At 37.4% G+C, this 25,672-nt stretch overlaps 1 protein-coding gene and 11 non-coding genes across 14 annotated transcripts in view; 11 read left to right on the top strand and 1 right to left on the bottom strand.

Moving 5' to 3' along the window:
* Nucleotides 1-25,672, bottom strand: part of LOC116048660 (synaptic vesicle glycoprotein 2B-like) — a 112,488-nt gene that overhangs the window by 4,969 nt on the left and 81,847 nt on the right. For all 3 annotated transcript variants that reach the window (XM_036003043.1, XM_036003044.1, XM_036003045.1), the window contains 7 exons: nt 24,815-24,928; nt 24,234-24,322; nt 6,218-6,293; nt 5,549-5,637; nt 3,532-3,665; nt 2,026-2,226; nt 167-326 (listed from right to left, as the gene is read on the bottom strand). In XM_036003043.1, coding sequence (XP_035858936.1) covers nt 167-326; nt 2,026-2,226; nt 3,532-3,665; nt 5,549-5,637; nt 6,218-6,293; nt 24,234-24,322; nt 24,815-24,928 — 863 coding nt within the window. The remainder of the gene's footprint in view (nt 1-166; nt 327-2,025; nt 2,227-3,531; nt 3,666-5,548; nt 5,638-6,217; nt 6,294-24,233; nt 24,323-24,814; nt 24,929-25,672) is intronic.
* Nucleotides 8,756-8,847, top strand: trnar-ucu. Its single transcript is given in 2 exon segments — nt 8,756-8,792; nt 8,812-8,847. It is a non-coding gene; the product is annotated as a tRNA-Arg (tRNA).
* On the top strand, nt 9,711-9,802 carry trnar-ucu. The gene is given in 2 exon segments: nt 9,711-9,747; nt 9,767-9,802. It is a non-coding gene; the product is annotated as a tRNA-Arg (tRNA).
* On the top strand, nt 10,627-10,718 carry trnar-ucu. Its single transcript is given in 2 exon segments — nt 10,627-10,663; nt 10,683-10,718. It is a non-coding gene; the product is annotated as a tRNA-Arg (tRNA).
* On the top strand, nt 12,479-12,570 carry trnar-ucu. The gene is given in 2 exon segments: nt 12,479-12,515; nt 12,535-12,570. It is a non-coding gene; the product is annotated as a tRNA-Arg (tRNA).
* Nucleotides 14,285-14,376, top strand: trnar-ucu. Its single transcript is given in 2 exon segments — nt 14,285-14,321; nt 14,341-14,376. It is a non-coding gene; the product is annotated as a tRNA-Arg (tRNA).
* trnar-ucu lies at nt 15,209-15,300 on the top strand. Its single transcript is given in 2 exon segments — nt 15,209-15,245; nt 15,265-15,300. It is a non-coding gene; the product is annotated as a tRNA-Arg (tRNA).
* On the top strand, nt 17,035-17,126 carry trnar-ucu. The gene is given in 2 exon segments: nt 17,035-17,071; nt 17,091-17,126. It is a non-coding gene; the product is annotated as a tRNA-Arg (tRNA).
* On the top strand, nt 17,960-18,051 carry trnar-ucu. Its single transcript is given in 2 exon segments — nt 17,960-17,996; nt 18,016-18,051. It is a non-coding gene; the product is annotated as a tRNA-Arg (tRNA).
* On the top strand, nt 18,885-18,976 carry trnar-ucu. Its single transcript is given in 2 exon segments — nt 18,885-18,921; nt 18,941-18,976. It is a non-coding gene; the product is annotated as a tRNA-Arg (tRNA).
* Nucleotides 20,692-20,783, top strand: trnar-ucu. Its single transcript is given in 2 exon segments — nt 20,692-20,728; nt 20,748-20,783. It is a non-coding gene; the product is annotated as a tRNA-Arg (tRNA).
* trnar-ucu lies at nt 22,548-22,639 on the top strand. The gene is given in 2 exon segments: nt 22,548-22,584; nt 22,604-22,639. It is a non-coding gene; the product is annotated as a tRNA-Arg (tRNA).

Here is a 25,672-nt window from a genome sequence, read left to right as displayed (position 1 = left end):
CCCCAGTATTTTGATTTTGAACATCTTTAAACATGACATTTTTGTCAGGCTGACAAAAATGTACCATCAATTTGTACCACTGAATTTTTTTCACTGCATCTTCATCTGACATATACATTATAAAAATCAGGAATATTAACACAGTTTTAACAATAAAGTGTGGTACCTTTTAGAAGTAGGGTACAGCTCCACTGTCACCACCTCGATGCCATTCCATGCAGCAACACTGACGCCACAGAACAGACACTGCATGGCAATGATCGCTGATTGGCTGAAGCTCAGAAACAGGAAGAACGTGCAGCCTGCTGAGATGAGCATCGAGCCACCTGAGGAGATCACAGCATGCCTATATTGAATGCATGACAGGGGCAGTTCCAAGATTTTTTTAAAAGTGGGGTGTTACAGGGGGGACCAATAATCTGGGGGGGCATTTTATCAGAATACAGCATTGACAATCTGCTTTGCTACTGCTTGCTTAGAAATATAGGAAATATTGGATAGAACAACAAAATGCTAAAAGTCTGCTAAATAGAACAAATCACATTCATTATTAATTTCACTGGTTTCATTTTAAACAAATTGTATATCATATAATACAATACACATTTTCTATAGGCTCAGTCTGCCTTTTGAAGTGCCTTAAAGGTGCACTATGCGCTCCTGCATGACGTTACTTCTGTTGACGTTCCAAGTAAATTCAAAACAAAACAGAGCAAGCTCGCCCCTCCCCCCACGTTTCTGTAACTGTCATGACTAACTGTCACTAACCCCCACCCCCTCCCCCAACCATCTTGTCGGTGATTGGCTGGAACGTGTTTGTTGTATTTTGGTGCCTATCCTGTGCCTCTAGTGTTTGTTTGACGTTTACGACCCCTGTGTTGTCTCCCGAGACCGGGCTTTTTCACAGTGTATTCAGGGGGCAGGCAGCTAGCGGATCAAGGACAGATGCCTACGATTTAAGACAAAAATGAAATTGCGCTGAAACCATGCAGGAACGCATAGTGCACCTTTAAACCTGCATTCTATCTAATTTCCAGCAGTGGCCGACTTCTCTGGCTAGAAGTCTGTTTCTATAGAAGTCTATGGGAAAATGACCCTACTTCTGCCTTGATCTTGAACTTGAACTGTGTGAGTTTTGGCATAACTTGAAGGTGTGTCTTAATTATTAAAGTAGCGTTAAGGTTTACATGCGGCCGCCATCTTGGATAACAGTCATGACCAGTGGAACGACGAACGCCGTGCAACCAGTAACCAGTAACATAGCTCAAACACAGCATTCGTGATTCGACTGCTCATGACTGTTATATAAAATGGCGGCCACATGTAAACATTAACGCTACTGTCTTTATAATCTATCTTTGTAATAAACTGTCTGTACACTTACAAAGTTCTCAATGCTTCGGTTTGCATGTAGGGACCCTCATTATGCTACCGTTTAAGTGTGGTGCTATTTCGAGCCTCGTTAGTGGTATCAAATAGTGATTTACCCTGTGCCCCGAAAGCCAGCGTTAGCAGCTAACCCCCGGTTTGCGGTAGCTTGTTTCAAGCTAGAGACACATTTGATTAGCAAGTTCCCAGAGAATGTTTGACTTAGTACACATATGTTATTAACCCCTAGGTTCAATTTGCGCTGGAATTGTCCTTTAACAAATATTAGTAACACTTTCTTTGACGCCAATGTCTATAATGCATTATAAACCTAGTTATACCTGGTTTACCACAAACAAATTATAGATAATACAATGTAGAAATATAATACATTATAATCCTTGCAAAAATCAGTGAGTGACACAAATATAGTGTATTATGAAACTTGACCTTATAAGTCATTATTAAATGCTTTATAATGTGTCATGATTATTGTTATAAATCATTATGAATATGTATGAGTACTTATAACAATAATTATACAGTGCTATAAGAAGATTATAATGCATTTTAAAATGCATTATAGACATGGCCATCAAAGAAAATGTTATCACATTAAAAATCCTTAGTAATGTTAACAAACTTCAAAAAAATCACCTATGATCTTGACCCTGCCAATCTTCTCCATGAAGAGGGCTGAGATGATGTTGCCTGGCAACACAGCCAAACTGCCCAGGAAGCTGACCAGGTAAATTAGAACGTCGTTCTCCTCAACAGTGTCCAGGTGGCAGCCATATTTATTGTGCTCAAAGGTGGTGTTCTCCATCTTACAGTCAATGAACTTCTCCTCCCACAGGTCTGCAGAGAACAGGAAGACCATGAAACATAAGATGGAACTTATGAAAGAGGGTCAACTGTTGAGCCTTGGACCTGATTCAGTGGGACCTGATTCAGTGAAACATCTGCCAAGGTTTTTTTCAATTGAAATGTTGATGGAAAATGTTATTTTCATTAAGCATTCTCTGATATTTTGTACTCTCTACATTCTTAACTTCCATCATTTTCTTATTGGATCATGACTGAGGTACTTTTTTTAAATAAGTCATGTAGTTATCAAAGATGTGGTGCTTTTCATTCCGTTTTATGGTAAATTGTAGTGTAAGTTGTATGTCTTTTGTGATTTGTTTGTCTTTGTTGTTGGGTTTTGTGTCAGGCCAATTTAGGAACAGGCATCGCAAATTATCTTAGGCTATAAATAGTCAATAAAATACTGTACACTTACATTTAGTGCACTGTGTACATTATGTACTCACTTGTCTAGTGTGTAAATTTCGAAGGTAGTGTTGTCTCAAATCACGCACAGCTGTTATGCACGGACCAGAAATTACTCTTCTTCTTCTTCTTCTTCTTCTTCTTCTTCTTCTTCTTCTTCTTCTTCTTCTTCTTCTTCTGTGTAATGGTAAATTGCAGCCTGATGGAGGATGGCCACCTTTTGTGTTATATATACCGGCTTCTTTTCTCACTACTGACTGCAGTATGGTGGTACTTATAGAAATAAAATGCATGTATATATTACATTTGTATAGTTCAGTTTTCGTCGTTTCCGCTCTGTAGCAAAGATGGCGACTGTTGAGTGCCAGTAGTGTCCAGCGTTCCACACTCAATGTTTTGACTGCTTTGAGTATAGCATCCGGGTATTGTAATGACTGCAGTTGGCCATACTTTGTCAGTGTGAACGCACTATGTACTCAAAACAGCAATTGTAAGTATAAAGTGTGCAATATAAGACGAAGCATATGTGTACCAAAAAAATATCTGTATTCAGACCTGGAAAAAGAGCTAAACTTAGTTTAAATACAAACTGTTTAACTGTTACGGAAATGAATAGAACATAGAAAGGAAGGTTAGTGGAAAAAAATTGAAAGTCTGAATTCTACTGGGCATGATTTTCCTTACAAACTGGAGGTTCTGTTTATAATGGGAGGAGGCTCCGATGAATTGGCCTGTGTCTATGATGAAAAATGAGAGAGCCAATTGACAAAAAATGGCGGCCATCATAGCTAATAACTAGCAAAACATTTAACCTCTAATCTGTATTCAAACTTATCTTCTGTACCATCCAGAGCTGTAATTCGTCCTAGCCCCTGCTCCAGCTGAACCTACCTGTGTTATAGAAGACAGTGGAACGGATGGTGCAGTTCTCAAACACAGTGTCTGTGGACCTGATGTCTTCAAAGCGACAGTCTTCAAACAGTGAACTTTCAAACTTCACCGACTTCATCTCTATACTGATGAACCTACGGGCATGGGATGGGACACAAACACAAACCAACAGACAAAAAAAACATGGACTCACACTTCTATTGCTGTGGCAGCACAGAATTAGAAAAGGACAGAATGGGCTCTTAATCCTTCATCCAGGACTATATACCTCTCCTCTGCACATTCTATATTTCCTGAACTTTAGCACATCCCTCAACATTTTTGCACATCCTGCACTAATCTATACAGCCTTTTTTTCTTAGTGTTAAACAGTTATATGTACATTGTTTGTTTTTGTATTTATTGTTTGTTTCTTTCATATTAATGTTTAATATGTGTATATATGCACCAACAACCAAGGCAAATTCCTTGTTGTTACTTATTTAGCAATAAATCCCTTTCTGATTATAAAATCCAAGATGGCCACCACTGATAATACTGCGATGGAAATAAGCATTGATGTGAACAGTTGTGTAGGAGTCAAAATGCTAAAATAATCATCTCCATGGCAATATGATATAGTCAATGGCAGCCCTGTTATACTAGTCATGTTGAAATAATAGTTAAAGCCCATTATATCTGTTTCAATTCTGCAAAAAGCATAGAAGTTAAATAATATACAGTAGTGTAACATACTGTATATCTGCACTGAAAATGTTCTCTTGCAGAGATGAAGTATCCTTGAAGGTATGCTCCCTCATTTTGGTATAGAAACCAATAGCAACCCCAAGATCCTATGTTTCCTCCCAGCGTACTATTTTAAAATTCAACTTGGGCAAAAGTCCATGCAACTGTAGAGGGGGTGCAATCTGTGTGCAACAGCTGTACTCAGATTGAATGAAATGTTGAGGTATAAATGTATGCAAAGATCATTTAAAGAATAGAATAGAAACGACAAGGATTAGGTGTAGGTGCTATAAACTTAGGCAAAGACACACCCTCTCAAGCTAAAAAGGTTTTACCTTGAGGAAAAACATACATGAATTCATGAACATTATGAATATACAGGAGTGGACATAATGTGCCTGGGGGAAAAATAAATGTGGGGTTCCTGCTTAATTTTAGAGTTATCAGAAATACAGTATACATGCTTTCACACTCCTCACACACAGCAAAATGTCAGTGCTGTCAGTAGAACTCCATTGAATGATTATGGGCAAATTATTTATAAAAACAAAGAAAAAACATTCAAGCAAATACAGTAGAATGAAAGTTAACTTCACATTTAGTCAGTATCCCTCAGGTACACCTTATCACAGGTACACCTTAACACCTTATTTGGTAAACCTAGGACCTAGGCTTACCATAAAGTAAGGCATGGACCATAGTGCAGTGGCAAAGTGTTCTAGGTTTACCTCACCAAACTACACACAAAACATAGCATACCAAAAGCAAATAAAAGATGGACAGTATGTGTATTACTGCATGTGTCTTAGTTGAACAAAGAAGAAGGCAGTCAGTTGAAAAAAAAACAATGGGTAAAATCTAGAGATGTTTTTCCTTTTTCCTTCCTGATAAAGATTGATTGACTGATAGCTGAACTTGCGTATCAACTATCCACCGATACAGAGTACAGATACCAAGTACCGATCCGATACCAGTGCGTTAAGAAAAAAAACATAACCTCCAACAGTCAAACCACAACTTAAAAGCTGCAGTATTGCGAACAAGTTTACAAAAAGTAAACAAAACAAAAAATCAAGTGGAAAAAGTAAAACAATGTCCAAACAAGAAAAAGCAAGAGAGAGCTGCTGCAACAGGGTGCATACCGCTCAGCACCCGGAAATGCAGTAGTATTTCCTTTATTTGATGTATGTTTTATTTGCTATGTAATATTAAAGGACAGTATATGAATGTTAAAACCTGTAGTAAATCTCTTGTTTGCTTTGTGTTCAGAATGAGATAAAGTGAGACTTACTTGTCATGGATGTATTCCCCTTCTTTATGGATCTGGTTCTCTAAAGAAAAGTTAAAATGGAAGTTCTCCACTCGTTCTTTATGGAACACCTAAACACAGGCCAAACAACATTAATCCATTTTCTGTGCAGGTATTTTTATGGTATAATATGCAGTGCTTTCCTCAAGTAACTAATACAGTAAGCTAATACAATACTAATCCCACTCAATCATCACATATGACCCAGTGTTATGTATCTGTATCTGCAGAGACCCTGCCCTCTGCCCGTATTTTCTCTTTTGTTTTTATTTTGCTGGGTTCGGAATGTTTCTGCTTGTGGGTGTGGAATCTCCAGCCGATACTTTGTCCTTTAGAAAATAATCACTGCGAAACAATGAGAAAAGATTGTATTGCTCTGATTACTGCTTCATAAAGCACTCCTTCTCTTTATTCACTCTCTAGCTCTCTCTCTCTCTCTCTCTCTCTGGCCATTGAGGCGGGGTGGTTGGGCCAACTTTGAATAGTCCGTTTACAAACAGTAAAGCCATACTCACTACAGTACATATTGTACCTTTAAACCCAAATCATGTCAATTCAAACCATGAATGTGCTCAAAATATTTTGCTGTCATCAAAAAAGGACAAAAGTATGTCTGTTGCTACAAGTAGCATGAATTGTTGTTCACCTTACCTTCACCTTGGACTCGTACTCCTCATACTGAAGGTGTTTGATCATATCAGGGAACCAAACAGACAGACCATAGTAACTGTGACAAAATGTAGATCAAGAGAGGACTGAATTAAACAACCAGAATGGAACTGCAACCCAAACAGAAACAGAAAGACTGGACCCTCTTTATCACAATAGGGATTAGACTCTTGTTCCTCTGCTTTATAAATATGTTTTATAAATATGTTGAAATATGCAATTTTACCTTAAAGTGGTGGAGAGGTTTGCATGTATCTCGAAATAAGTTATTCAAAGGTTGTGGGTTTGAGTCCCACCAAACTTAGATATTGCAATTGATGGCAAAAACCAGCAGTGAACATTGAAACTATAAGATTACAAATTGAATTAATCCCGTGATTTAATTGAAAGGTTTGAGTAATCGGTTCACAGCTCCCCTCTCTTCACCCGAGTTGCCAAAACATGCGGCCTCAGATCAGATGATACAATTACAAAATCGACCTTCGGCCTAGGGTACTCTGGTACCAACTACACTTATGAGCATTCCTATGTTCGAACATGGCGTTCATTTTAGACAATCCATGACTTGCACATAAGTCTAACAACGAACGACCGCTCGGGTTTAGATCAAGGAGGCCGTTCCTCCCAATCACGCCTCCCCATGTGTCTTCATCATAGACCATGTGCGTGTTGAAGTCTCCCAGCAGAACTAAGGAGGACCCCTTAGGGGGGCGGCAAAGATCACACGGGGGGGCGCAAGTCTTTATCTGGTTTGAGGTTGAGGTAAAAAAAAAATATGTGCACATGTTAAACAAATTATGATAATACACTAGAATATATAATGTATACAAAAGTTGGTATAAAAACTATATATTTTTGTTTTCGCTTAAACTTGTAGGCAGGCTACTTAGTAGGCCAAACCTCCGGGACCTCTTAACCTGGGACCCTGCTGTCATCAGGTCAGCTGCTAGCTGCTAGCTGCTAGCTGCTAGCTGCTATCATCCTGCCACGGCATCACTATTTTATGAATAAAACATGGCGGAGAAACGTAAAAGTGCTGATAACTGCTCTCTATCAAAAAAAGAAAGTAAGGCTCTATCTCGAGAGTTACCTCCACTTCGGTTTCGGGAGGGGGGGCTCAGCTTTTCTTAGACATAAGTAGGGGGGGCGCCAAGGAAAAAAGGTTGGAAACCACTAAACTAGGTGATGGTTCCCGGAGAACATTTAGGTATTGCAATTAATAACAAAAGGTAGCAGTGGACCTTTAATATGTAGGATTCCTATTGAATTCATGACTTCATGCTAAAATAATGAAGTAAAATTAAGTTTAACTCATAGATTTGGGTTTCGAGTCCCACAACACACATGCAGCAGTGAAATTTAAGGAATTGTTTGTTTGTTAGGAGAAGAAAAGTGACGTTTATGGTTTCAGTAATATGTAAATAAAATATTCTGTTGAAGAAATTTGAGAAATGTTAGTTTGAGTTCCACTGAAGGTACATTTTTAGAGCTGATAAAAAAAACAGTGAACATTTAAATTATAAGATGACAGGTCGAAGGAATCCCATCAAGTTTTGTGTCTTTTTGTGACTATTTTGTTTGGCTCAAAGAGGCTCTGTGGCGCAATGGACAGCGCATTGGCCTTCTAGCTAATTTCAAAAGAAGTGATTCAAATGTTGTGGATTCGAGACCCACCAGAGTCGACCTTTAGATATTGCAATTAATGACACAAGGCAACAGTGAACATTTAACCTCTAGGATTCCTGTTGAATTAATGGGTTCATGCTAAAATAATGAACTTACTTTGAGTTAAACCCAGAGAGTTGGGGTTCAAGTCCCACTAGAATTTCAGATGTAGCAGTTTGATTTAATGAAAGGGTTTGAGTGTTTAAGAAGAAAGACAACTGCTGTTTGTGGTTTCAGTAATATTATATGATACATTTTGGTGCAGAAATGTTATGGTTTTTGGTTTAAGTTCCACTGAAGTTCATTGAAAAGACAGCAATGAACATTTAAACTATAAGATTATAGGTTGAATTAATCCCTTCGTGCTTGTGTTTTTTGCAACCATTTTTTTGTGACTATAAGTGTCTCGTGGAGCAAAGGACAGCACGTTGGAGTTCTAGTTAATCTCTAAAGAAGTGATTCAAAGGTTGTGGGTTTGATTCCCACCAGAGTCGACCTTTAGATATTGCAATTAATGACACAAGGCAACAGTGAACATTTAACCTGTAGGATTCCTGTTGAATTAATGACTTTATGCTAAAGTAATGAGCTTACATTGAGTTAAACTCATAGATTTGTGTTTAGAGTCCCACCACAGTTGAGTCTCACATGCAGCAGTGTGATTCATGTAAAGGGTTTGCATGTAAATGAAATATTCTGGTGAAGAAATGTAAAGAATGTTAGTTTAAGTTCCACTGAAGTTACATTAATAGAGCTGATAAAAAAACAGTGAACATTTAAATTATAAGATGACAGGTCGAAGGAATCCCATCAAGTTTTGTGTCTTTTTTGTGACTATTTTCTCTGGCTCTAAGAGGCTCTGTGGCGCAATGGACAGCGCATTGGACTTCTAGCTAATCTCTAAAGAAGTGATTCAAAGGTTGTGGGTTCGAGTCCCACCAGAGTCGACCTTTAGATATTGCAATTAATGACACAAGGCAACAGTGAACATTTAACCTCTAGGATTCCTGTTGAATTAATGGGTTCATGCTAAAATAATGAACTTACTTTGAGTTAAACCCAGAGAGTTGGGGTTCAAGTCCCACTAGAATTTCAGATCTAGCAGTTTGATTTAATGAAAGGGTTTGAGTGTTTAAGAAGAAAGACAACTGCTGTTTGTGGTTTCAGTAATATTATATGATACATTTTGGTGCAGAAATGTTATGGTTTTTGGTTTAAGTTCCACTCAAGTTCATTTAAAAGACAGCAATGAACATTTAAACTATAAGATTATAGGTTGAATTAATCCCTTCGTGCTTGTGTTTTTTGCAACCATTTTTTTGTGACTATAAGTGTCTCGTGGAGCAAAGGACAGCACGTTGGAGTTCTAGTTAATCTCTAAAGACCTGATTCAAAGGCTGTGGGTTTGATTTCCAGCAGAGGCAACCTTTAGATATTTAAATTAATGACACAAGGCACCAGTGAATGTTGAACCTGTAAGATTCATGTTGAGTTAATGACTTTATGCTAAAGTAATGAGCTTACATTGAGTTAAACTCATAGATTTGTGTTTAGAGTCCCACCACAGTTGAGTCTCACATGCAGCAGTGTGATTTAATAGAAGGGTTTGAGTTTTTTAGGAGAAAATGCCATGTCAAATGTAAATGAAATATTCGTGCAGAAATGTAAAGAATGTTAGTTTAAGTTCCACTGAAGTTACATTAATAGAGCTGATAAAAAAACAGTGAACATTTAAATTATAAGATGACAGGTCGAAGGAATCCCATCAAGTTTTGTGTCTTTTTTGTGACTATTTTCTCTGGCTCAACGAGGCTCTGTGGCGCAATGGACAGCGCATTGGACTTCTAGCTAATCTCTAAAGGAGTGATTCAAAGGTTGTGGGTTCGAGTCTCACCAGTGTCGACCTTTAGATATTGCAATTAATGACACAAGACAACAGTGAACATTTAACCTGTAGGATTCCTGTTGAATTAATGGGTTCATGCTAAAATAATGAACTACTTTGAGTTAAACCCAGAGATTTGAGGTTGGAGTCCCACTAGAATTTCAGATGTAGCAGTTTGATTTAATGAAAGGGTTTGAGTGTTTAAGAAGAAAGACAACTGCTGTTTGTGGTTTCAGTAACATTATATGATACATTTTGGTGCAGAAATGTTATGGTTTTTGGTTTAAGTTCCACTCAAGTTCAATTAAAAGACAGCAATGAACATTTAAACTATAAGATTATAGGTTGAATTAATCCCTTCGTGCTTGTGTTTTTTGCGACCATTTTTTGTGATTGAAAAGTGTCTCGTGGAGCAAAGGACAGCATGTTGGAGTTCTAGTTAATCTCTAAAGAAGTGATTCAAAGGTTGTGGGCTTTGAGTCCACCAGAGTCGACCTTTAGATATTGCAATTAATGACACAAGCACAGTGAATGTTTAACCTGTACGATTCATGTTGATTAATGACTTTATGCTAAAGTAATGAGCTTACATTGATTAACTCATAGATATGGGTTTGAGTCCCACCACAGTTGAGTCTCACATGCAGCAGTGTGATTCATGTAAATCATGTAATGAAATATTCTGGTGAAGAAATGTAAAGAATGTTAGTTTAAGTTCCACTGAAGTTACATTAATAGAGCTGATAAAAAAACAGTGAACATTTAAATTATAAGATGACAGGTCGAAGGAATCCCATCAGGTTTTGTGTCTTTTTTGTGACTATTTTCTCTGGCTCTAAGAGGCTCTGTGGCGCAATGGACAGCGCATTGGACTTCTAGCTAATCTCTAAAGAAGTGATTCAAAGGTTGTGGGTTCGAGTCCCACCAGAGTCGACCTTTAGATATTGCAATTAATGACACAAGGCAACAGTGAACATTTAACCTCTAGGATTCCTGTTGAATTAATGGGTTCATGCTAAAATAATGAACTTACTTTGAGTTAAACCCAGAGAGTTGGGGTTCAAGTCCCACTAGAATTTCAGATGTAGCAGTTTGATTTAATGAAACGGTTTGAGTGTTTAAGAAGAAAGACAACTGCTGTTTGTGGTTTCAGTAATATTATATGATACATTTTGGTGCAGAAATGTTATGGTTTTTGGTTTAAGTTCCACTCAAGTTCATTTAAAAGACAGCAATGAACATTTAAACTATAAGATTATAGGTTGAATTAATCCCTTCGTGCTTGTGTTTTTTGCGACCATTTTGTTGTTATTGTAAGTGTCTCTGTGGAGCCAAGGACAGCATGTTGGAGTTCTAGTTAATCTCTAAAGAAGTGATTCAAAGGCTGTGGGTTTGATTCCCAACAGAGTCAACCTTTAGATATTTAAATTAATGACACAAGGCAGCAGTGAATTTTTAACCTGTAGGATTCATGTTGAATTAATGACTTTATGCTAAAGTAATGAGCTTACATTGACTTAACCTCATAGATATGGGTTTTGAGTCCCACCACAGTTGAGTCTCACATGCAGCAGTGTGATTCATGTAAATTCATGTAAATGAAATATTCCAGTGCAGAAATTTAAAGAATGTTAGTTTAAGTTCCACTGAAGTTACATTAATAGAGCTGATAAAAAAACAGTGAACATTTAAATTATAAGATGACAGGTCGAAGGAATCCCATCAAGTTTTGTGTCTTTTTTGTGACTATTTTCTCCGGCTCAACGAGGCTCTGTGGCGCAATGGACAGCGCATTGGACTTCTAGCTAATCTCTAAAGGAGTGATTCAAAGGTTGTGGGTTCGAGTCTCATCATTGTCGACCTTTAGATATTGCAATTAATGACACAAGACAACAGTGAACATTTAACCTGTAGGATTCCTGTTGAATTAATGGGTTCATGCTAAAATAATGAACCTACTTTGAGTTAAACCCAGAGATTTGAGGTTGGAGTCCCACTAGAATTTCAGATGTAGCAGTTTGATTTAATGAAAGGGTTTGAGTGTTTAAGAAGAAAGACAACTGCTGTTTGTGGTTTCAGTAACATTATATGATACATTTTGGTGCAGAAATGTTATGGTTTTTGGTTTAAGTTCCACTCAAGTTCAATTAAAAGACAGCAATGAACATTTAAACTATAAGATTATAGGTTGAATTAATCCCATCGTGCTTGTGTTTTTTGCGACCATTTTTTAGCAATTGAAAGTGTCTCGTGGAGCAAAGGACAGCATGTTGGAGTTCTAGTTAATCTCTAAAGAAGTGATTCAAAGGTTGTGGGCTCGAGTCCCATCATTGTCGACCTTTAGATATTGCAATTAATGACACAAGACAACAGTGAATTTTTAACCTGTACGATTCATGTTGAATTAATGACTTTATGCTAAAGTAATGAGCTTACATTGACTTAACCTCATAGATATGGGTTTTGAGTCCCACCACAGTTGAGTCTCACATGCAGCAGTGTGATTCATGTAAATTCATGTAAATGAAATATTCCAGTGCAGAAATTTAAAGAATGTTAGTTTAAGTTCCACTGAAGTTACATTAATAGAGCTGATAAAAAAAACAGTGAACATTTAAATTATAAGATGACAGGTCGAAGGAATCCCATCAAGTTTTGTGTCTTTTTTGTGACTATTTTCTCTGGCTCTAAGAGGCTCTGTGGCGCAATGGACAGCGCATTGGACTTCTAGCTAATCTCTAAAGAAGTGATTCAAAGGTTGTGGGTTCGAGTCCCACCAGAGTCGACCTTTAGATATTGCAATTAATGACACAAGGCAACAGTGAACATTTAACCTGTAGGATTCCTGTTGAATTAATGGGTTCATGCTAAAATAATGAACCTACTTTGAGTTAAACCCAGAGATTTGAGGTTGGAGTCCCACTAGAATTTCAGATGTAGCAGTTTGATTTAATGAAAGGGTTTGAGTGTTTAAGAAGAAAGACAACTGCTGTTTGTGGTTTCAGTAATATTATATGATACATTTTGGTGCAGAAATGTTATGGTTTTTGGTTTAAGTTCCACTCAAGTTCAATTAAAAGACAGCAATGAACATTTAAACTATAAGATTATAGGTTGAATTAATCCCATCGTGCTTGTGTTTTTTGCGACCATTTTTTAGCAATTGAAAGTGTCTCGTGGAGCAAAGGACAGCATGTTGGAGTTCTAGTTAATCTCTAAAGAAGTGATTCAAAGGTTGTGGGTTTGATTCCCAACAGAGTCAACCTTTAGATATTTAAATTAATGACACAAGGCAGCAGTGAATTTTTAACCTGTAGGATTCATGTTGAATTAATGACTTTATGCTAAAGTAATGAGCTTACATTGACTTAACCTCATAGATATGGGTTTTGAGTCCCACCACAGTTGAGTCTCACATGCAGCAGTGTGATTCATGTAAATTCATGTAAATGAAATATTCCAGTGCAGAAATTTAAAGAATGTTAGTTTAAGTTCCACTGAAGTTACATTAATAGAGCTGATAAAAAAACAGTGAACATTTAAATTATAAGATGACAGGTCGAAGGAATCCCATCAAGTTTTGTGTCTTTTTTGTGACTATTTTCTCCGGCTCAACGAGGCTCTGTGGCGCAATGGACAGCGCATTGGACTTCTAGCTAATCTCTAAAGGAGTGATTCAAAGGTTGTGGGTTCGAGTCTCATCATTGTCGACCTTTAGATATTGCAATTAATGACACAAGACAACAGTGAACATTTAACCTGTAGGATTCCTGTTGAATTAATGGGTTCATGCTAAAATAATGAACCTACTTTGAGTTAAACCCAGAGATTTGAGGTTTGAGTCCCACTAGAATTTCAGATCTAGCAGTTTGATTTAATGAAAGGGTTTGAGTGTTTAAGAAGAAAGACAACTGCTGTTTGTGGTTTCAGTAACATTATATGATACATTTTGGTGCAGAAATGTTATGGTTTTTGGTTTAAGTTCCACTCAAGTTCAATTAAAAGACAGCAATGAACATTTAAACTATAAGATTATAGGTTGAATTAATCCCATCGTGCTTGTGTTTTTTGCGACCATTTTTTTGTGATTAAAAGTGTCTCGTGGAGCAAAGGACAGCACGTTGGAGTTCTAGTTAATTTCTAAAGAAGTGATTTAAAGGTTGTAGGTTTGAGTCCACCAGAATCAACTTCATGGTAAATTGATGAACTTACATTGAGTTAGACTCATAGATTTGTGTTTTGAGTCTCACATGCAGCAGTGTGATTTAATAGAAGGGTTTGAGTTTTTTAGGAGAAGAAAAGTGCCATTTATGGTTTCAGCAATATGTAAATGAAATATTCTGGTGAAGAAATGTAAAGAATGTTAGTTTAAGTTCCACTGAAGTTACATTAATAGAGCTGATAAAAAAACAGTGAACATTTAAATTATAAGATGACAGGTCGAAGGAATCCCATCAAGTTTTGTGTCTTTTTTGTGACCAATTTCTCTGGCTCTAAGAGGCTCTGTGGCGCAATGGACAGCGCATTGGACTTCTAGCTAATCTCTAAAGAAGTGATTCAAAGGTTGTGGGTTCGAGTCCCACCAGAGTCGACCTTTAGATATTGCAATTAATGACACAAGGCAACAGTGAACATTTAACCTGTAGGATTCCTGTTGAATTAACGGGTTCATGCTAAAATAATGAACCTACTTTGAGTTAAACCCAGAGATTTGAGGTTGGAGTCCCACTAGAATTTCAGATGTAGCAGTTTGATTTAATGAAAGGGTTTGAGTGTTTAAGAAGAAAGACAACTGCTGTTTGTGGTTTCAGTAACATTATATGATACATTTTGGTGCAGAAATGTTATGGTTTTTGGTTTAAGTTCCACTCAAGTTCAATTAAAAGACAGCAATGAACATTTAAACTATAAGATTATAGGTTGAATTAATCCCATCGTGCTTGTGTTTTTTGCGACCATTTTTTAGCAATTGAAAGTGTCTCGTGGAGCAAAGGACAGCACGTTGGAGTTCTAGTTAATCTCTAAAGAAGTGATTCAAAGGTTGTGGGTTTCGAGTCCCACCATGTCGACCTTTAGATATTGCAATTAATGACACAAGACACAGTGAATTTTTAACCTGTACGATTCATGTTGAATTAATGACTTTATGCTAAAGTAATGAGCTTACATTGACTTAACCTCATAGATATGGGTTTTGAGTCCCACCACAGTTGAGTCTCACATGCAGCAGTGTGATTCATGTAAATTCATGTAAATGAAATATTCCAGTGCAGAAATGTAAAGAATGTTAGTTTAAGTTCCACTGAAGTTACATTAATAGAGCTGATAAAAAAACAGTGAACATTTAAATTATAAGATGACAGGTCGAAGGAATCCCATCAGGTTTTGTGTCTTTTTTGTGACTATTTTCTCTGGCTCTAAGAGGCTCTGTGGCGCAATGGACAGCGCATTGGACTTCTAGCTAATCTCTAAAGAAGTGATTCAAAGGTTGTGGGTTCGAGTCCCACCAGAGTCGACCTTTAGATATTGCAATTAATGACACAAGGCAACAGTGAACATTTAACCTCTAGGATTCCTGTTGAATTAATGGGTTCATGCTAAAATAATGAACTTACTTTGAGTTAAACCCAGAGAGTTGGGGTTCAAGTCCCACTAGAATTTCAGATGTAGCAGTTTGATTTAATGAAAGGGTTTGAGTGTTTAAGAAGAAAGACAACTGCTGTTTGTGGTTTCAGTAATATTATATGATACATTTTGGTGCAGAAATGTTATGGTTTTTGGTTTAAGTTCCACTCAAGTTCATTAAAAGACAGCAATGAACATTTAAACTATAAGATTATAGGTTGAATTAATCCCTTCGTGCTTGGTTTTTTGCAACCATTTTTTTGTGCCTATAAGTGTCTCGTGGAGCAAAGGACAGCATGTTGGAGTTCTAGTTAATCTCTAAAGAAGTGATTCAAAGGCTGTGGGTTTGATTCCCAACAGAGTCAACCTTTAGATATTTAAATTAATGACACAAGGCAGCAGTGAATTTTTAACCTGTAGGATTCATGTTGAATTAATGACTTTATGCTAAAGTAATGAGCTTACATTGACTTAACCTCATAGATATGGGTTTTGAGTCCCACCACAGTTGAGTCTCACATGCAGCAGTGTGATTCATGTAAATTCATGTAAATGAAATATTCCAGTGCAGAAATTTAAAGAATGTTAGTTTAAGTTCCACTGAAGTTACATTAATAGAGCTGATAAAAAAACAGTGAACATTTAAATTATAAGATGACAGGTCGAAGGAATCCCATCAAGTTTTGTGTCTTTTTTGTGACTATTTTCTCCGGCTCAACGAGGCTCTGTGGCGCAATGGACAGCGCATTGGACTTCTAGCTAATCTCTAAAGGAGTGATTCAAAGGTTGTGGGTTCGAGTCTCATCATTGTCGACCTTTAGATATTGCAATTAATGACACAAGACAACAGTGAACATTTAACCTGTAGGATTCCTGTTGAATTAATGGGTTCATGCTAAAATAATGAACTACTTTGAGTTAAACCCAGAGATTTGAGGTTTGAGTCCCACTAGAATTTCAGATGTAGCAGTTTGATTTAATGAAAGGGTTTGAGTGTTTAAGAAGAAAGACAACTGCTGTTTGTGGTTTCAGTAACATTATATGATACATTTTGGTGCAGAAATGTTATGGTTTTTGGTTTAAGTTCCACTCAAGTTCAATTAAAAGACAGCAATGAACATTTAAACTATAAGATTATAGGTTGAATTAATCCCATCGTGCTTGTGTTTTTTGCGACCATTTTTTGTGATTGAAAGTGTCTCGTGGAGCAAAGGACAGCACGTTGGAGTTCTAGTTAATCTCTAAAGAAGTGATTCAAAGGTTGTAGGTTTGAGTCCACCAGAGTCGACCTTCATGGTAAATTGATGACACAGCACAGTGATTTTAGACCTGTAGATTCATGTGAATTATGACTTTATGCTAAAGTATGCTTACATTGACTTAACTCATAGAATGGGTTTTGAGTTCTACCACAGTGAGTCTCACATGCAGCAGTGTGATTCAGTAATCATGTAAATGAAATATTCCAGTGCAGAAATGTAAAGAATGTTAGTTTAAGTTCCACTGAAGTTACATTAATAGAGCTGATAAAAAAACAGTGAACATTTAAATTATAAGATGACAGGTCGAAGGAATCCCATCAAGTTTTGTGTCTTTTTTGTGACTATTTTCTCTGGCTCTAAGAGGCTCTGTGGCGCAATGGACAGCGCATTGGACTTCTAGCTAATCTCTAAAGAAGTGATTCAAAGGTTGTGGGTTCGAGTCCCACCAGAGTCGACCTTTAGATATTGCAATTAATGACACAAGGCAACAGTGAACATTTAACCTGTAGGATTCCTGTTGAATTAACGGGTTCATGCTAAAATAATGATCTTACTTTGAGTTAAACCCAGAGATTTGAGGTTGGAGTCCCACTAGAATTTCAGATGTAGCAGTTTGATTTAATGAAAGGGTTTGAGTGTTTAAGAAGAAAGACAACTGCTGTTTGTGGTTTCAGTAATATTATATGATACATTTTGGTGCAGAAATGTTATGGTTTTTGGTTTAAGTTCCACTCAAATTCAATTAAAAGACAGCAATGAACATTTAAACTATAAGATTATAGGTTGAATTAATCCCTTCGTGCTTGTGTTTTTTGCGACCATTTATTTGTGACTATAAGTGTCTCGTGGAGCAAAGGACAGCATGTTGGAGTTCTAGTTAATCTCTAAAGAAGTGATTCAAAGGTTGTGGGTTTGATTCCCACCATAGTCAACCTTTAGATATTTAAATTAATGACACAAGGCAGCAGTGAATTTTTAACCTGTAGGATTCATGTTGAATTAATGACTTTATGCTAAAGTAATGAGCTTACATTGACTTAACCTCATAGATATGGGTTTTGAGTCCCACCACAGTTGAGTCTCACATGCAGCAGTGTGATTCATGTAAATTCATGTAAATGAAATATTCCAGTGCAGAAATTTAAAGAATGTTAGTTTAAGTTCCACTGAAGTTACATTAATAGAGCTGATAAAAAAACAGTGAACATTTAAATTATAAGATGACAGGTCGAAGGAATCCCATCAAGTTTTGTGTCTTTTTTGTGACCAATTTCTCTGGCTCTAAGAGGCTCTGTGGCGCAATGGACAGCGCATTGGACTTCTAGCTAATCTCTAAAGAAGTGATTCAAAGGTTGTGGGTTCGAGTCCCACCAGAGTCGACCTTTAGATATTGCAATTAATGACACAAGGCAACAGTGAACATTTAACCTGTAGGATTCCTGTTGAATTAATGGGTTCATGCTAAAATAATGAACCTACTTTGAGTTAAACCCAGAGATTTGAGGTTGGAGTCCCACTAGAATTTCAGATGTAGCAGTTTGATTTAATGAAAGGGTTTGAGTGTTTAAGAAGAAAGACAACTGCTGTTTGTGGTTTCAGTAACATTATATGATACATTTTGGTGCAGAAATGTTATGGTTTTTGGTTTAAGTTCCACTCAAGTTCAATTAAAAGACAGCAATGAACATTTAAACTATAAGATTATAGGTTGAATTAATCCCATCGTGCTTGTGTTTTTTGCGACCATTTTTTAGCAATTGAAAGTGTCTCGTGGAGCAAAGGACAGCATGTTGGAGTTCTAGTTAATCTCTAAAGAAGTGATTCAAAGGTTGTGGGCTCGAGTCCCATCATTGTCGACCTTTAGATATTGCAATTAATGACACAAGACAACAGTGAATTTTTAACCTGTACGATTCATGTTGAATTAATGACTTTATGCTAAAGTAATGAGCTTACATTGACTTAACCTCATAGATATGGGTTTTGAGTCCCACCACAGTTGAGTCTCACATGCAGCAGTGTGATTCATGTAAATTCATGTAAATGAAATATTCCAGTGCAGAAATGTAAAGAATGTTAGTTTAAGTTCCACTGAAGTTACATTAATAGAGCTGATAAAAAAACAGTGAACATTTAAATTATAAGATGACAGGTCGAAGGAATCCCATCAAGTTTTGTGTCTTTTTTGTGACTATTTTCTCTGGCTCTAAGAGGCTCTGTGGCGCAATGGACAGCGCATTGGACTTCTAGCTAATCTCTAAAGAAGTGATTCAAAGGTTGTGGGTTCGAGTCCCACCAGAGTCGACCTTTAGATATTGCAATTAATGACACAAGGCAACAGTGAACATTTAACCTCTAGGATTCCTGTTGAATTAATGGGTTCATGCTAAAATAATGAACTTACTTTGAGTTAAACCCAGAGAGTTGGGGTTCAAGTCCCACTAGAATTTCAGATGTAGCAGTTTGATTTAATGAAAGGGTTTGAGTGTTTAAGAAGAAAGACAACTGCTGTTTGTGGTTTCAGTAATATTATATGATACATTTTGGTGCAGAAATGTTATGGTTTTTGGTTTAAGTTCCACTGAAGTTCATTTAAAAGACAGCAATGAACATTTAAACTATAAGATTATAGGTTGAATTAATCCCTTCGTGCTTGTGTTTTTTGCGACCATTTTGTTGTTATTGTAAGTGTCTCTGTGGAGCCAAGGACAGCATGTTGGAGTTCTAGTTAATCTCTAAAGAAGTGATTCAAAGGCTGTGGGTTTGATTCCCAACAGAGTCAACCTTTAGATATTTAAATTAATGACACAAGGCAGCAGTGAATTTTTAACCTGTAGGATTCATGTTGAATTAATGACTTTATGCTAAAGTAATGAGCTTACATTGACTTAACCTCATAGATATGGGTTTTGAGTCCCACCACAGTTGAGTCTCACATGCAGCAGTGTGATTCATGTAAATTCATGTAAATGAAATATTCCAGTGCAGAAATTTAAAGAATGTTAGTTTAAGTTCCACTGAAGTTACATTAATAGAGCTGATAAAAAAACAGTGAACATTTAAATTATAAGATGACAGGTCGAAGGAATCCCATCAAGTTTTGTGTCTTTTTTGTGACTATTTTCTCCGGCTCAACGAGGCTCTGTGGCGCAATGGACAGCGCATTGGACTTCTAGCTAATCTCTAAAGGAGTGATTCAAAGGTTGTGGGTTCGAGTCTCATCATTGTCGACCTTTAGATATTGCAATTAATGACACAAGACAACAGTGAACATTTAACCTGTAGGATTCCTGTTGAATTAATGGGTTCATGCTAAAATAATGAACCTACTTTGAGTTAAACCCAGAGATTTGAGGTTTGAGTCCCACTAGAATTTCAGAAGTAGCAGTTTGATTTAATGAAAGGGTTTGAGTGTTTAAGAAGAAAGACAACTGCTGTTTGTGGTTTCAGTAACATTATATGATACATTTTGGTGCAGAAATGTTATGGTTTTTGGTTTAAGTTCCACTCAAGTTCAATTAAAAGACAGCAATGAACATTTAAACTATAAGATTATAGGTTGAATTAATCCCATCGTGCTTGTGTTTTTTGCGACCATTTTTTTGTGATTAAAAGTGTCTCGTGGAGCAAAGGACAGCACGTTGGAGTTCTAGTTAATTTCTAAAGAAGTGATTTAAAGGTTGTAGGTTTGAGTCCACCAGAATCGACTTCATGGTAAATTGATGAACTTACATTGAGTTAGACTCATAGATTTGTGTTTTGAGTCTCACATGCAGCAGTGTGATTTAATAGAAGGGTTTGAGTTTTTTAGGAGAAGAAAAGTGCCATTTATGGTTTCAGTAATATGTAAATGAAATATTCTGGTGAAGAAATGTAAAGAATGTTAGTTTAAGTTCCACTGAAGTTACATTAATAGAGCTGATAAAAAAACAGTGAACATTTAAATTATAAGATGACAGGTCGAAGGAATCCCATCAAGTTTTGTGTCTTTTTTGTGACTATTTTCTCTGGCTCAAAGAGGCTCTGTGGCGCAATGGACAGCGCATTGGACTTCTAGCTAATCTCTAAAGAAGTGATTCAAAGGTTGTGGGTTCGAGTCCCACCAGAGTCGACCTTTAGATATTGCAATTAATGACACAAGGCAACAGTGAACATTTAACCTGTAGGATTCCTGTTGAATTAATGGGTTCATGCTAAAATAATGAACTTACTTTGAGTTAAACCCAGAGAGTTGGGGTTCAAGCCCCACTAGAATTTCACATGTAGCAGTTTGATTTAATGAAAGGGTTTGAGTGTTTAAGAAGAAAGACAACTGCTGTTTGTGGTTTCAGTAACATTATATGATACATTTTGGTGCAGAAATGTTATGGTTTTTGGTTTAAGTTCCACTCAAGTTCAATTAAAAGACAGCAATGAACATTTAAACTATAAGATTATAGGTTGAATTAATCCCTTCGTGCTTGTGTTTTTTGCGACCATTTTTTAGCGATTGAAAGTGTCTCGTGGAGCAAAGGACAGCATGTTGGAGTTCTAGTTAATCTCTAAAGAAGTGATTCAAAGGTTGTGGGCTCGAGTCCCATCATTGTCGACCTTTAGATATTGCAATTAATGACACAAGGCAACAGTGAATGTTGAACCTGTAGGATTCATGTTGAGTTAATGACTTTATGCTAAAGTAATGAGCTTACATTGAGTTAAACTCATAGATTTGTGTTTAGAGTCCCACCACAGTTGAGTCTCACATGCAGCAGTGTGATTTAGTGTAAGAATTCAGTGTAAATGAAATATTCCGGTGCAGAAATGTAAAGAATGTTAGTTTAAGTTCCACTGAAGTTACATTAATAGAGCTGATAAAAAAACAGTGAACATTTAAATTATAAGATGACAGGTCGAAGGAATCCCATCAAGTTTTGTGTCTTTTTTGTGACTATTTTCTCTGGCTCAAAGAGGCTCTGTGGCGCAATGGACAGCGCATTGGACTTCTAGCCAATCTTTAAAGAAGTGATTCAAAGGTTGTGGGTTCGAGTCCTCCTGGAGTCAACCTTTAGATATTGCAATTAATGACACAAGGCAACAGTGAACATTTAACCTCTAGGATTCCTGTTGAATTAATGGGTTCATGCTAAAATAATGAACTTACTTTGAGTTAAACCCAGAGAGTTGGGGTTCAAGTCCCACTAGAATTTCACATGTCGCAGTTTGATTTAATGAAAGGGTTTGAGTGTTTAAGAAGAAAAAAACTGCTGTTTGTGGTTTATGTAATATCTAAATGAACCATTGTGGTGTAGAAATGTTATGGTTTTTGGTGTAAGTTCCAATGAAGTTCAATTAAAAGACAGCAATGAACATCTAAACTATAAGATTATAGGTTGAATTAATCCCTTCGTGCTTGTGTTTTTTGCGACCGTTTTGTTGTTATTGTAAGTGTCTCTGTGGAGCCAAGGACAGCATGTTGGTGTTCTAGTTAATCTCTAAAGAAGTGATTCAAAGGTTGTGGGTTTGATTCCCACCATAGTCAACCTTTAGATATTTAAATTAATGACACAAGGCAGCAGTGAATTTTTAACCTGTAGGATTCATGTTGAATTAATGACTTTATGCTAAAGTAATGAGCTTACATTGAGTTAAACTCATAGATTTGGGTTTTGAGTCCCACCACAGTTGAGTCTCACATGCAGCAGTGTGATTCATGTATATTCATGTAAATGAAATATTCCAGTGCAGAAATTTAAAGAATGTTAGTTTAAGTTCCACTGAAGTTACATTAATAGAGCTGATAAAAAAAACAGTGAATATTTAAATTATAAGATGACAGGTCGAAGGAATCTCATCAAGTTTTGTGTCTTTTTTGTGACTATTTTCTCTGGCTCAAAGAGGCTCTGTGGCGCAATGGACAGCGCATTGGACTTCTAGCTAATCTCTAAAGAAGTGATTCAAAGGTTGTGGGTTCGAGTCCCACCAGAGTCGACCTTTAGATATTGCAATTAATGACACAAGGCAACAGTGAACATTTAACCTCTAGGATTCCTGTTGAATTAATGGGTTCATGCTAAAATAATGAACTTACTTTGAGTTAAACCCAGACAGTTGGGGTTCAAGTCCCACTAGAATTTCACATGTCGCAGTTTGATTTAATGAAAGGGTTTGAGTGTTTAAGAAGAAAGACAACTGCTGTTTGTGGTTTCAGTAATATTATATGATACATTTTGGTGCAGAAATGTTATGGTTTTTGGTTTAAGTTCCACTGAAGTTCAATTAAAAGACAGCAATGAACATTTAAACTATAAGATTATAGGTTGAATTAATCCCTTCGTGCTTGTGTTTTTTGCGACCATTTTGTTGTTATTGTAAGTGTCTCTGTGGAGCCAAGGACAGCATGTTGGAGTTCTAGTTAATCTCTAAAGAAGTGATTCAAAGGTTGGGGGTTCGAGTGCCATTAGAGTAGACCTTTAGATATTGCAATTAATGACACTGGGCAGCAGTGACTCTTTAACCTGTAGGATTCATGTTGAATTAATGACTATATACTAATAATACTCATGAGCACCCAGCTGAGTGCCGCTGTGTTGGAGTTGTCTGTCGCCTTTATGCTATTATGAGTTGCTGAGAGGAAGTCTCCAACTGCTGTTTGTGCTTATGCACCGAACAGCAGCTCAGAGTATCTGCCCTTTTTGGAGTCTCTGGGTAGCGTCCCGCCTCAAGCTCTGCTGGGGCACTTCAACACTCACGTGGTCAAAGATAGAGAAACCTGGAGAGGGATGATTGGGAGGAGCAGCCTGCCAGATCTGAGCCTGAGTCATGTTTTGTTATTTGACTACTGTGCTAGTAATAGATTGGCCATAACAAATACCATGTTCGAGCTTGGGTGATTCATTAGTGTACTTGGTACAAGAACACCATAGGCCAAAGATCAATGATCGACTACGTGGACTTAACATCAGAACTGCGGCTGAATGTCTCAGACGCTCGGGTGAAGAGACTGATCACCATCTGGTGGTTAGTTGGATCAGATGGTGGGGGAAGCTGGTAAACCCAAAATGTAGTGACGAGAACAGGGAACGTCTGGCTAAGGCCCCTATCTTCAACTTCAAACTGACCCTCACCTATGGTCATGAGATTGCGGATACAAGCAGCCAAAATTAGTTTTCTCTGTAGAGTGGCTGATCTCACCCTAAAAGATAGGGTGAAGAGCTCAGACATCCCCAGGGGGCTCGTAGTAGAGCTGCTACTTTTTATCGTCAAAAGGAGCCACGCAAGGTGGTTCGGACATCTGATCAGGTCGCTCCTGGACACCTTACTTTAGAGGTTTTCCAGGCAGATGAGGTATTGTATATCTCATCTGGCCTGGGAACTGCCTTGGGATCTCCCAAGAGAGGCTGTGGAGATATGTCTGGACTACCTTGCTTAGATGCCTGCCATGTAATTGCAGAATGCCTGGTTTAAATCTTGAATGTTGTCACATGTTATTCCCTTCTGATTCCCCATGATTTCTGTCAAAATTGCTGTCTGCTGTTCCTTATCAACTTGGGTGATGATGTAACACATGACATTGTGAACTAACCTGAAAGCCATGCAGAACCAGATGATGGCCATGAAGAGTGTGGCAAACCTCAGTTCTGCAGAGAGGAGTGATGCTACGTTCCTCAACACCTGCAACAAATATATAACAGTGAACCAGAGTGTTAGTTCACCAACTAGCCCTGCAAGTATTATGACTACGTCACCAAGCTTTCAGAACCAAATATTTTATAAAGACGTGCAGATTAACATTTGCTGTACCACTTTCTGGTGGGACCAGGTCTTAAGTCACACTTATGATCCCTCACAAGCCAAAATCCCAAAGCAGTGTCTTCTACCTTGATTAATGAATTTAAATCAAGACCCAAAAAAATGGCCATGTTAACTGTTCCAGAATCCCAGTTTGTACTACTCAGTATAGTCCATCACTGGGGAAACACATTTTGTATTAGTACTGTGTTGTTCTAGTCTTTGGCACTCTGGAGGGAAACCGGCAAACAAGAAAAGAGTACAAAACCCACATCCACACTCCTCTGAGGCCTCAGTCCTAACCACAGTCTTAACCATTGAGCCAACATGTTTCCAGCTCCAATCTCTTCTTCTATTGGGTGTATTCCTACATACCAGTTTACAGAGTGTTAGTGAGCGTACAGCCCATCGTTGTACAGCTGTTCCTGTAGCACTCTGAATTTCTATAAACTCATCCTCTGCTGTTTTAGGAGCCTTGATGTGAGTCACCTGTAAAGATAAAAGAGAAAGAACATTTAACACTTAACACACAGTCTGTATCCTTTTGTCATCGCTGATGGGCCATTGACATGTCATCCCGCTTCATCTCTATATCGCTGCGTTAATCTAGGCACAATGAAAGTCTGCCTTAGCATTTATATTTGTCTCTCCATCTCTCCTGTGAGCAGTGCTTCTTTCAGTTCAACAGTCAACACACACCCTGTCATCTGATCGCACACATCCACATATAAAAATAATACAATTTAGAAACATTAGTGTTTTATTCAAATAAGTCACATAACTGTAAATAACATTCCTGATTTTATTATATCATATAGCCCACACACGGTACTCCTGTGTTGGGACACAATTTTATAGTCCGACAAAAAGTGTGATTAGTTTTGCTTTCATTTCTAAAATTTTACACATATGAATACAGTGCATCTACATACCTTAGTGTCATTATAAGTGAATGTGAGTGAATATTGGTGTGCAATTGAGTTTTTATGTTCCATTCATTGTCTCAATGCGCTGTACGGCTGTCATGCAAATGCATCAATCGGCACTGCTTCCAAGTCTGATTTGTCCCTTATGTGTTTCACCTGTTCGCTCCCTCCCTGCTCTTTTCCCACTGTATATAATATCATCTGTTCTTTTCAGTCTTTGTCGTGTCCTTGTTGTCTATTGTCGAGTGTTCCTGCTTGTTTCCCTGTACTTGTTGTCTGCCTACCCCTTGTGTTGGAGCTTTGTATG

Source organism: Sander lucioperca, chromosome 7 (genome assembly GCF_008315115.2).
Source record: "Sander lucioperca isolate FBNREF2018 chromosome 7, SLUC_FBN_1.2, whole genome shotgun sequence".
Lineage (NCBI taxonomy): Eukaryota > Metazoa > Chordata > Actinopteri > Perciformes > Percidae > Sander > Sander lucioperca.
This window is presented reverse-complemented; position numbering and strand designations above follow the sequence as displayed.